Source organism: Lepidochelys kempii, chromosome 8 (assembly GCF_965140285.1).
Source record: "Lepidochelys kempii isolate rLepKem1 chromosome 8, rLepKem1.hap1, whole genome shotgun sequence".
Taxonomy (NCBI): domain Eukaryota; kingdom Metazoa; phylum Chordata; order Testudines; family Cheloniidae; genus Lepidochelys; species Lepidochelys kempii.
In genome coordinates, this window is record NC_136387.1 from 23,779,759 (window position 1) to 23,792,396 (window position 12,638).

The 12,638-nt window shown below is 39.3% G+C and overlaps 1 protein-coding gene across 2 annotated transcripts in view; it reads right to left on the reverse strand.

The window, feature by feature from the left end:
* Positions 1 to 12,638, reverse strand: part of ATP10B (ATPase phospholipid transporting 10B (putative)) — a 247,908-nt gene that overhangs the window by 23,139 nt on the left and 212,131 nt on the right. For both annotated transcript variants that reach the window (XM_073355886.2, XM_073355885.2), the window contains 2 exons: positions 10,103 to 10,338; positions 1,175 to 1,363 (listed from right to left, as the gene is read on the reverse strand). In XM_073355886.2, the coding sequence (XP_073211987.2) occupies positions 1,175 to 1,363; positions 10,103 to 10,338 (425 nt within the window). The remainder of the gene's footprint in view (positions 1 to 1,174; positions 1,364 to 10,102; positions 10,339 to 12,638) is intronic.

Sequence of the window (12,638 nt, forward strand, 5' to 3'; positions counted from 1 at the left end):
ACCTAACCAACTACCTAAGATAATTAAGCAAGGTTTTACAGTAAGAGAACTTTGTAGCATATTAAAATCAAAATATTTCCTCAAGTACAAGGGAATGCTGCAGACACTGAGGTAGCCATATTGATTTATCTTACTTAAGATTGGCAAGTTCTTAACGGCCACCGTGGTAGACAGGGAAATATGTAGGTAGGGATGGAGAGGAGTTATTTAATTTAAGAGCCAGTGTGGACAAAAACCAAAGGGATATAACTAGCTATCAACAAGTTTGGGCTTGAACTAAGGCAAAGGTTTCTAACAATCAGAGGAGTGAAGTTCTGAAATAGCCTTCCAAGGGGAGCAGTGCGGGCAAAAAAGTTAACTCACTTCAAGACTGAACTTGATATGTTTATGGAGGGGATGGTATGATGAGACTGCCTACAAAGGCATGTAGCTGATCTGCGACTGCTAGCAGCAAATATCTCCAATGACTGGTGATGGGACACTAGATGGGAAGGCCTCTGAGTTACTACAGAGAATTCTTTCCCAGATGTCTGACTGGTAGGTCTGATCACATGCTGAGGGTCTAATTCAGGGGTCGGCAACCTTTGGCACATGGCCCATCAGGGTAATCTGCCCGTGCTGCTGCCATTGACTGTGAATGGCAAACCACGGCCACTGGGAGCTGTGTGGGGCCGTGCCTGCGGATGGTCAACACAAACACAATGTCTCTTGGCCCACCAGCCGATTACCTTGATGGGCCGCGTGCCGAAGGTTGCCGACCCCTGGTCTAACTGATGGCCATATTTGGGTTGGGAAAGAATTTTCACCTTCCTCTGCAGCATTGGGCCCAGATCACTTTCAGGTTTAAACTAGTGTAAATGGTGGATTCTCTGCAACTTGAAGTCTTTAAACCATGATTTTCAGACTCCAGTAACTCAGGCAGGGTTTAGGAGTCTATTACAGGAGTGGGTGGGTGAGATTCTGTGGCCTGCAATGTGCAGGAGGTCAGACTAGATGTTCATTATGGGCCCTTCTGACCGGTAGAATAGCAGTCATTGGAGTTATTGCAGACAGAAGATAGAAAACCATACGGCAATTCCAAAACAGTGCTTTTTTACCACTACAGATAGCTTTCAATTTTAGTATACAGATTTTAAGCAAATCAATTCTCCTTATGTATTTAAAGTGAGATTACCCTTTGTCTTGGCTCAGTTGCTGTGGAGACCACAACAGTATTACAGATAGCCAGTGCAAGAAAAAAGTCCATAACGGATGTGGAGGAGTAGGTGTCCTTTGCAGATGGAAATGATGCCGAAGACTCTATCTGGAGTGCAGCATTTCTGACTTTCATCAACAGCCTGTTATCAGGGGTCACATCCTTTTCCTGGAAGAGAAGTTATTCAGTAAGGATCCCCCGCATTTGGGATTGTGTACGACCTGCACCTTAGGAAATGCTTGTACAGAACTATATACTCTATTGTACCCAGCATATAGAAAAAAAGATAGAATTCCCACTGTTGCATAAATAGATGGTCAAGGTCGGGGATAGCTCAGTGGTTTGAGCATTGGCCTGTTAAACCCAGGGGTGAGAGTTCAATTCTTGAGGGGGCCATTTAGGGATCTGGGTCAAAAACTGGGGATTGGTCCTGCTTTGAGCGGGGGTTGGACTAGATGATCTCCTAAGGTCCCTTCCAACCCCGATATTCTATTCTATTCTATCATTACTAATTAAATCTTCAAGGATCTTCTGAAGAAGAGAAGATTCTCCATCTTGGAGACTGTGCAATGAGGTGCTCAGATATTATGATGATGGAGGGTAGAATAAGAACCTACATAGAACAAAATAGAAAGGCGGTCACTTCACTGGGCTTGCAAAAAGTGCAAGTCAGGCCAGAATCTGAACCTAGATCATTAAAATTTATGTTATAGAAGCTGCACTATTGCCCTAAACCCAGAAGCAGACCTAAATGGGCAGATCCTTGAAACCGCTGATCACTGAGTTAAATGGAATGCTTAACAGGGATAAGTGACCACCCAATGAATCCGGTTGCAAGTTCAGGGTCTACGTTTAATTTTTGCTCTTCACTCTGTATGGTCAATTTCACTTTTTGTTCTCATGCCCTAATGTCATTTCCAAAAAATGCAAGAAATCAATCGCACCCTTCAAAGTGTTTTCACTCAATTTTTAAAAAAAGATCATTAATTTCTGTGATGTGGTATTGTAATCCCTAGCCCCCACCTGATTTTTAATAAATTTGAATTTAGTTCAGGCCATATTTAATAAGAGCTTCCAGTTTTAAAATAGGAGCTGAGGCTTTTAGATTTCTTCTTTAAACTACTGCCAAAACAATTTAGCTTCCTTCTCAGTTCATCTCTGCCATTGCCCTCTCTTCCTTCAATCTGGCACAATTATTATAAAGTTCCCAAATCTGCAACAACAACAAATCAATAACCTTCAGGGCTGTGTTGTGCTGAGCTGAATGTGTTACATTTTAACTCCCGCTTGCTAAAGTGAATAGAGATTCTAAAATTATCTAATAATTGAAAATAAATCTCTCTCTAATTATACTGGACAGAGCTTGAGTGAGACCCAAAGACAAAATAAGATGATGCATCAAGCTTTCAGCTACAGGAGACCCTCTTGTGTCTCTGGGGTTGCTGATTTAAACTGACATTCCTTTGAAATAAGTGAAAGATCTAGACATATCAAGTATGTTCAGCAGCAAAGACAGTGCATTTGTGTTTACTGGCTGCTACAGCATCACACAATGGAAAAAAAAAAACCACAACCTGAGGTTCCCTATTACTTGCATGATTTCAATGAAAAAATACAAATTGTACATACAAAATCCCAAAAGTTAAAGCAAATTTTTCCAGGATCCATACACGTTCTAATATAGTAACTGATTACTGAACATCTAGCTATTTATGCTGTATCTGTGCTCTTTTTATCAAATCCCCCAAGGTACACTCATGCAAGCAGCAAAGCACAATAACATACACCTCTCTCTTGCTCCTGTCCATCATCCAGCCATCCAGTTTCTACTGCATCTATATCATTAGTATCCAGTACTGCAGCACCATGCAGCAGACGAAGAATTATTTAACCTCAGGTATGCTACTTGTGCAGAAACTTTCTGTACTATATTTCTCTGCATATTACAGTTATTGAATGTTAAGAGGACACTGTCAGGTTTGAAAAGCTAGATAGTGCACAACTGAAGCTTAGAAGAAAAGTTTTCATTATCTTAAAAAATGAAAACAGATGTTGGCTTGAATTTATATGTTTCCATGTAGCTGGATGGTAATGTATAAGAGACAGATAGCGAAACTGACACATCTATTTTCACTGACCAAGCTGAGTGAAATGCAGAAATTAAACAATCAGCATTAAGAATGAAAAATCAATTAACACTTAAAAATCCTGCCATTGTTAGTAAGCTTGTTCATTATTTATTAAATGGGTAAGACCATTTAAGATTTAAAGGGTAATTTATTAATAGTTTTCATCTGAGTGTCCCTTTAAATGAATACAAAATTAAAAATAAGTTACTGACTTTAAAAGACATTAACTATGAAAACTGCCAGTCTTCAAGCAATGTTTCTAATAATAGTGATATTTATAGGACATGCAATAGCAGACTTATTAAATCTAGATCAAGAGAGCTGTAAGAACCTTAATTTAAAAAGCACAGCAAAGGGAAAATGGACAGTAATAATCTTCTTTCCAACTTCTTCCATAATTTATTCCTTTTCATATTGTAAGGTTTCTCCTTCCATTCTTCCATAGTACAAGTAAGTCCTCTCCCCAACCCAGGATCTATTTTTTATTTTGTAGCACATGATCTGATGCAGCCTTTTTCGCTCAGAGAAGTTGTTGCAGCAGCAGCAGGAGACAAAATTAATAAAAGAAATTGGCCATCTCTCCACTTGAGACACAAATAGAAACCATGAAGCTGGCCAACATAAGGGAACATTTGTAGGTCCCAGCATGAAATGTGTAATTCTGATTGGGCTGCAGGCTGTTTCTCAGTGAAGCTGGGTTTTGACGGATACAAAAAGAATTAGTTTTCATTTTCATCTGTGGCGTGAAGGAAAGAGAAATCTGATTTCTCATCTATAAACGTCTCAATAAGATTAATCTTTCACCTTCCTCACCCTGCCTCCCCATTTCCTCACTAAAACAGGGACAAATTAATGACACAGAAAACACTCTCTTTGGGGTGTTCTGAAATACAGCTTTTTTACCATTCTTTATTCCTTTCCCACACATATGATCTTCAGTTATGCAGAGGCAATACAAATTCCCTGGCACTGGTATAAACACTACAAACTTGACAGGTATTCTGAATTTTAAATACTATCTTTCTCTTTCATCTTGGGAATTGATTAGGTAGACTGATTTTCAATCTGGCTTTAACTCAATCTCTAATTTTGCAGGGGTAATTGTTAATTGCACCAGAAACAGGTATCAAATTGCTGTCATTTATGCTAAAACTTACTATGAGGTGAAAAATGTGGACACAAGTATTTGCAGGAGCACAAATAGAGGACACTACTGTAAAGCAGACTATGCTGGCTCTTGCATCATATCTTTGTAATTTCTATTCCAGAATGGACCACACAGTGCTGCTTATATTTTTCTCCAGGATCAGCAGACTCCATTTTCATTAACTCTATCAAATGCCATGAAAGAATCATCATCATCATGTTTCCTTCTCAGAATTACACTGACATCAACATATTAATTGACGAAACCGTCTCATATTTCAACAAAACAGCAAAACCTGTCAAGCATAGATGGACTCACAAAACAGTCAAGCTTGGATAATTTTTGTAGCCACCTAGCTCCATAATCCTAAAATGTCTCAAGATATAGCGATAAAGTGTAAAACCCATACAAGAGGGCATTAGGAGATGTCTGGGAACCCGACTGGGTCTGGGGAGGAGACAGCCAAGCTAATGGCAGGCACCTCCTTGTGGCGGATGTCCAGTGCAGGAACTCCATAGGGAAGGTATACAGTGACCAGATAAATGGCTTGGGAAAGGACTTAAAAAGAGGTGACAGTAAAGGAGCGAATGGGGGGTGGTTGGATCCCTATGATTGATATGGCAGGGAGCTAACCCCCATTATTATTCCACCTTAACCCTCCTGTGAGGCGGCGGGGGCGGGAGGTGGATGGTAAGGTCCCGGCAATGGATTTGCTTGAGTGACCTGGATGGAAAAAGGAGGAGGAGCTGGTAAAAAGCCCCCTCGGTAATTATGGCATAAACATAGGGTTACCTGCACTGCACACTTTTATCTGCCAGGTAGTCCCAGACATCTAATAATAAAGTTGTGGCCTGATTAAACCCATGTCAAATATCACCTGTCTTTCTTTCGGTATAGCCAGACAATAGATTACTAACAGTACAAATATACTGTAACTAATGCAGACTGCTTATCACTCATGCATGTAAGATCACTTTCCAGTTGGCTTTGCAATCACAGTATAGTAGATGTAGTTGGGAACTTTTTGACAAAAACACGTTTTGTTGGAAAATGCTGATTCATTACAGAAACGTGTTGGTTTTAATTAAACTTTCATCAGGAAGATTTTTTAGGTCCAGAAAGAACTGCTGATGAGTGAAATAGACACATTTGCCCCAGAATAGCCTATAGTCTGTTGGAGAGTGCTCACAGAAACAGTCTCTCTCTCTCTTTTTCTCTTTCTGAGTCAACAAATATTTAATTATTGAAATTGAGGGAGACTAGCTGTAGAGCCAGATAGTGAGACAAATCACCTGCAATGTGGGAGACCCAGGTTCAAGTCAATGGTACAAATAAAGGCAGATGAGGAATTTGAACCTGGGTCTCCTAATTCCTAGGTGAATACCCCTAACCAGTGGAGGATTAGCTATCCAGAGGAAGTGTCTGTTTGTCTCCGTTTTTTTCATGAAACAATTTGAAAGGTCTTTGCTTTGTCTTGCATCAAAATGGAAACAATGTTAAAACCTTGACATTTTCTGCAAAATTGAATTGGTGTTTTCCAGCCAGCCCTACCATACAGAGAACATTGCTTAAACTAAAAAAAAAAAAAAAAGGAACTCTTTACACTTCCTTTTGGTTCCACACCTATTTGGCATTTACAGAAGATTCTCTCTTGTTCAACACTATTACTTTCCATTGAAGCTCAGTATATTCCATAGCATACTTATTATATTATCAGCTCTCCTGCTTTAACACTTCTCTTGGCAACAGCCCCAACCATGCAGGTGCTCACAGCAGATGCGGTGCTAACCTGTATCCAAAAAACACTCTTCTTAGCATTGCCAAGTTCTTCAGTTTTCCTTTTATCTGGGGCTACCAGTTTTCATAGCTGGTACAACACTTGGAAACTTGGCATTTAGAAGCCCGCCCCCCCTGCAAAAGTAGGATCCCAGTTTGTGACCCTTTGGACACTCCTGTCAATTATTATATAAAAAAGATTTTTGTCTTGCCTTTTGTCTGTTTGATACAAAGATTCAGGAAAATGTACATGGAAAATACAAATTCTAAAAACATAAGAATGGCCAATGATCCATCTAGCCCAGTATTCTGACTTCTGACAGTGGCCAATGCCAGACGCTTCAGAGGGAATGAACAGAACAGGCAATCATAGAGTGATCTGTCCTGTCATCCACTCCCAGATTCTATGCAGTCAGAGGCTAGGGACACCCAGAGCATGGGGTCGCATCCCTATAATTTTCGTGTATAGCCATTGATAGACCTATCCTCCTTGAATGTATCTAGTTCTTCTTTGAACCACGTTATAGTTTTGGCCTTCACAACATCATCGGGCAATGAGATCCACAGGTTGTGCATTGTTTGAAGAAGTGCTTCCTTATGGTTGTTTTAGACCTGCTGCCTATTAATTTCACTGGGTGAACCCTGGTTCTTGTGTTATGTGAAAGAGTACATAATATTTTCTTATTCTCTTTCTCCACACCAGTCATGATTTTATAAACCTCTATCAAATCTCCTCTTAGTCACCTCCTTTCTAAGTTGAAAATTCCCAGTCTTTTTAATCTCTCCTCATATGGAAGCTGCTCCATACCCTTAATCATTTTTGTTGCCCTTCTCTGTTCCTTTCCAATTATAATATATCTTTTTTGAGATGGGGTGACCAGAACTGCATGCAGTATTCAAGGTGTGGGCGTACCAGGGATTTATATAGTGGCATTATGATATTTTCTGTCTTTTTAACCTATCCCTTTCCTAATGGTTCCTAACATTGTTAGCTTTTTTGACTGCCACCCCATTGAGCAGATGTTTTCAGAAAACTATCCACAATCACTTCATGATCGCTTTCTTGAGTGGCAACAGCTAAATTAGACCCCGTCATTTTGCATATGTAGTTGGGATTCTGTTTTCCAGTGCTCACTACTTTGCATTTATCCACATTGCATTTCATCTGTCATTTTGTTGCCCAGTCACCCAGTTTTGTGAGATCCCTTTGTAAGTCTTTGCAGTCAGTTTTGGATTTAACTATCTTGAGTAATTTCGTACCATCTGCACATTTTGCCACCTCACTGTTTACCCCCTTTTCCAGATCATTTATGAATATGTTAAGCAGCATTACTCCCAGTACACATCCAGGGGTGACCCTATTATTCACCTCTCTCCATTCTGAAAACTGACCATTTATTCCTACCCATTGTTTTCTATCTTTTAACCAGTTACTGACCCATAAGAGGACCTTCCCTGTTATCCCAGGCTCTTCAGTAAACTCAACAGTCATAAGTGACAGAAAGCCTTGTCAAAGGCTTTCTGAAAGTCCACTTATCCACCGAATCACCCTTGTCCTCATGCTTGTTGACTCCCTCAAAGAATTCTAATAGGTTGGTGAGACATGATTTCCCTTTACAAAAGCCGGCTTGACTCTTCCTCAAAATATCATGTTCATCTATGTGTCTGATAATTTTGTTCTTTACTACAGTTTCAACCAATTGACTTGGTATTGAAGTTAGGCTTACTGGCCTGTAATTGCCAGGATCGCCTATGAAGTCTTTTTAAAAAATTGTTATTACTTCAGTTATCCTCCAGTCATTTGGTACAGAGGCTGATTTAAGTGATAGGTTACATACTACAGTTAGTAGTTCTGCGATTTCATATTTGAGTTTATTCAGAGCTCTTGGGTGAATACTATCTGGTCCTCGTGGCTTATTACTGCTTAATTATTCAATTTGTTCCAAAACCTCCTCTACTATACCTCAGTCTGGGACAGTTCCTCAGATTTGTCACATAAAAAGAGTGGCTCAGGCATGGGAATCTTCCTCACATCCTTTTCAATGAACACACATGCAAAGAATTCATTTAGCTTCTCTGCAATGGTCTTGTCTTCCCTGAGTGCTCCTTTAGCACTCAGGGAAGTTGATTGCCCATTTGCCCCACTGATTGTTCAGCAGGATTTCTGCTTCTGATGCATTAAAAAAAATTGCTGTTAGTTTTTGTGTCTTTTGCTAGGTACTCTTCAAATCCTTTTTTTGGCCTGCCTAATTATATTTTTACACTTGACTTGCCAGAGTTTATGCTCCTTTCTATTTTCCACAGTAGGATTTGACTTCCAATTTTTAAAGGATGCCTTTTTTTTGCCTCTAACATCCTCTTTTACTGTGCTGTTAAGCCATAGTGGCATTTTTTGGTCCCCTGTTTTTTTTTTTAATTTGGGAAATACATTAATTTGACGCTTCACTGTGGTGTTTTAAAGTAGTTTTCATTCAGCTATATTCACCTCTTGGACCGGAACCACTTAGGACTAAATCAAAAATTGCCTCTCCACTTGTGGATTCCAGTGTTAGCTACTCCAAGAAGCAGGAAACCCTAGTTTTAACTGAATTTGCAAAGTGAAGTGAGACATTTTTTAATTCCCACCCTTAAAAAATGCAAAGAAGAATTGGAGAGAGAGGCACAAAGCTATTGATTCTGACTCAATGATTTTACAATAATAGGAAAAGTAGTTGGGGAAAAATTCTCTTGAAGGAGATGTTTTACACACCTGAAATGTCATGATCCATGAAGCAAATAGATACATAGAAGTTCTCAATGTACTATGTGGTAAAATGGGATGGAAGACAACAGACCAGCAAGCAATAAGATTATCATGAAATAAACAGATTCCAGAAGTTAACAGAATACTAACTGATGTCCACTTCTACATAACAGAGATACTGAGTTAGCAAGACAGAAGCTTGTAATAAATACATTCATAAGTCCACATCCCAGAAAGAAAAGTCACTGGGAATCAGTGGGCATAAGATATTGCCATCCGGAGCTTCTTTGCAGAATGAGGGCTTAGGGTTTGACCCCATAAAGTCCTGAGCTCTCTGGCTGAAATCCAGTAAAACACTTGAATATGTGTGTAACAGAGCAGATTGAAAAAGCAATAATATTTGGGAAAATTTTGTTCCTCTTTTCAAATTAAAAAACAACAACAAAAAATCCAAATTCTGAATTTTGAAAAATTTCAACCTGCTGTACAGCGGGTCACAAAAATAGGACAAAATTTTTGCAAAAATTATAACAGAAAATGTTGACCCATTTTTTCTGTTGAAGTTCTGACAAACTTGTGGTGAAATTCTGGAAGTTTTCGATCAGCACTCGTGTTTAATTTTAAGCATGTGCATAGTCCCACTGGTGTCAATGGGACTACTCGTGTACTTGAAATTAAGGATGTGACTAAGTATTTTGCTGGATTGAGACCAGAGTGCTCAGCGTTTTGTAGGATTACAGTCTTATTTTGGAACTACATTTTATATAAAACTCAAATTTTATAATTTTTAACTTTGTACTAAAAACCATACTATGTTCACTGTATTTTATCTGTAGTGAAGTGTGAGACCTCTCTTCTGACAGAATAACAAAATACTGGTAACTCTCCTGGTGGCTCAATTTGTCACTTTTTCATGATATAGTGTAATAGACTGAAATTCATCTGAGGTGACCATGTAGCATTCTTTGGCAAGTAGTAGGTTACAGTTTCCTTGTTCCCAATCTAGTAAATGAGTGCTATTTCATTGACGCTTTTCAGCTCCCTCCTCCCTTCAAAAAACTGCATAAAGCAGAGATCCCAAAAACATATTGACCTAATCTGAAGTTACTCACTATGGTACTGCTGAACGCCACTTGAGACTGAAGGCTGTCACAACGCCCCAATGATTTCTTCCTTGCATGTCCCTGAAAACGTGCTCGGGCACTTTGGCACCTCCTCATGGGCTTAGTGTTTTTCTGTTTTAAAGTGTCTGGTTTCTCGATCTTGATAACAGGAAGAGCGAAATGCTGATATCTTGCCCAGTCTTCATCATCTGAGTCCAGTTCCTTATGGGTCTCCAGGCGTTTGGCTGGAAGAGAGAAACCAATATCTTGCCTAGTCTTTTCTTGTTATTAGCAGTATTAATTAGAAGATTTTATTATTATTATTACTAAGATAATCTGTGACACTCTGAACCTCAAAATGACACCCTGTACTCACATATTCACCACTGTTATATGTTTTGTACAAAGCATGCCTTGTGAGGTATCAATTGAGAAGTCATAATCTGTGGAACATTACTACCCTGTTGAATTGTATGCATTACCACTGTATGTGAAGTTATGGAGTTTGCTATATGTTTGTTACTGAAATATGTTGTGAGTCTGGGAGACACCCACAGCCTTTCAGTAGCAACAAAAGAGCAACTAACACCTCCAAGCCAGATTTACATTATGGATAGCCAGCCAGACGTTGATGGCCCATTAAGGAGAATCCATTCTCCCAGAGGGCCTCTCCTGAAGTACATAGACGGAGACCCAGTGTCTCAGCAGGGCATTTAGAACAGGTGACCTCTGACTCTATGTTTGAGACACTATCTTTCCGTGCACATGGATTGGGGGAGTATAAATTGGGGATGGTGACAACAGCCCTGGCCTCTCTCCTCCCCCACCTACTCTGAAGGCAACAAGAACACTGGGAAGACAAAGACTTTGAACTGGGGAAATTGGTCTCAGGCTAAGAAGGAAATTCAGCCTGTGTATTAAGAACTGTAACCTACCTGTAACGTCCAGTGGGGTAAGAAAAACTGATTCAAATCTTGCTTAGTCTGATAAAGTTTAGAATATAGACTGTGATTTTATTTTTATTTCTTATGTAACCAACTTTGATCTCTATGCCTAACTCTTATAATCACTTAAAATCTTTCTGTAGCTAATAAACTTATTTTAATGTTTTATCCTTACCAGTGAGTTTGTCTAGAGTGCGTGGGGAATCTACTCAGATTACAAAGGCTGGTACATGTCCACTATCCTTCGATGAAGTGTTGAACTAATTAATGAGCTTGCATTGTTCAAGAGAAGATCTTGAGCAGGTACATTTCTGGGGTGGAAGCCTGGGGGGATTTGCTGGTGTTTCTCTGTGTATGGTTCATGAGTGGCTTAGAGCAGTGGCTCTCAATCTTTCCAGACTACTGTACCCCTTTCAGGAGTCTGATTTGTCTTGTGTACCCCAAGTTTCAACTCACTTAAAAACTACTTGCTTACAAAATCAGATATAAAAATATAAAAAAGTGTTACAGTGTTACACTATTACTGAAAATGTACTTACTTTCTCATTTTTACCATCTGATATTAAAATAAATTGATTGGAATATAAATATTGTACTTACATTTCAGTTTATAGTATATAAAGCAGTATAAATAAGTCATTATCTGTATGAAATTTTAGTTTGTATTGACTTCACTAGTGCTTTTTATGTAGTCTGTTGTAAAACCAGGCAAATATCTAGATGAGTTGATGTATCCCCTGGAAGATTTCTGCATACACTCAGGGTACACATACCCCTGGCTGAGAACCACTGGCTTAGAGAGCATTTATTGAATTTAGCTGGGTGAGTCCCTGCATATTGTTGACTGAGTGATAATAACATCTGGAGGGGTTGTGCTGCTTGTCACTGGCAAAACATCCTGAGAGACAGCCCAGGCTGGAGCATTAAGAGGGCACAGCAGTCCCACAGTTCCAGGTTGTACACTGGAGACCCATCACACAATCTTTCAACCATCACCAGAAAAAAACTTCCATGCATAGTTCAGTTTCTTGGCAAGCCTCCCACTGAAATGTTTATCATTACAAACCAAACCAAACCAAACAAGAAACTGATCACTTTTATGGACTTCTGTTAACTAAAATATCTTTAGCTGCACTTTTTGCAGTTCAGTGGAAGAGAAGAATGAACTATGGTAATTCACAAATTTGGTAATGTTTTCACTCACAGAGCATGAAAATCTATTTGGCAGATGCTGGCCAGCTTAATGACATTCTAAATATAATGTAGAGGTGGAGTAGTTATATGCATAATAAAGTACTTTGGGCCTAATTTTGCATTACCCACACAGGAAAAACTCCCACTGAAGAACACAACATGAAAGGGAGTTGCGATCAAATGGGAATTTTGCCTTAGCAAGGACTGTGGGATTAGACCAATAGTACTGTTATCCTTTTTTGACCCAAGTGGTTTGTGAAAGTTTGCGGCCCTGAGGGGGTTGCAGTTGGGTGTAAAAATTGACGATGAGGTCTAGTGTTTTCTTTGAGACAAACTTATTTATTTAAAAGGAACATATAGAATCCTGCATCTCTGAATGCAGAAGGAACCAAAACAAGACAGATTCT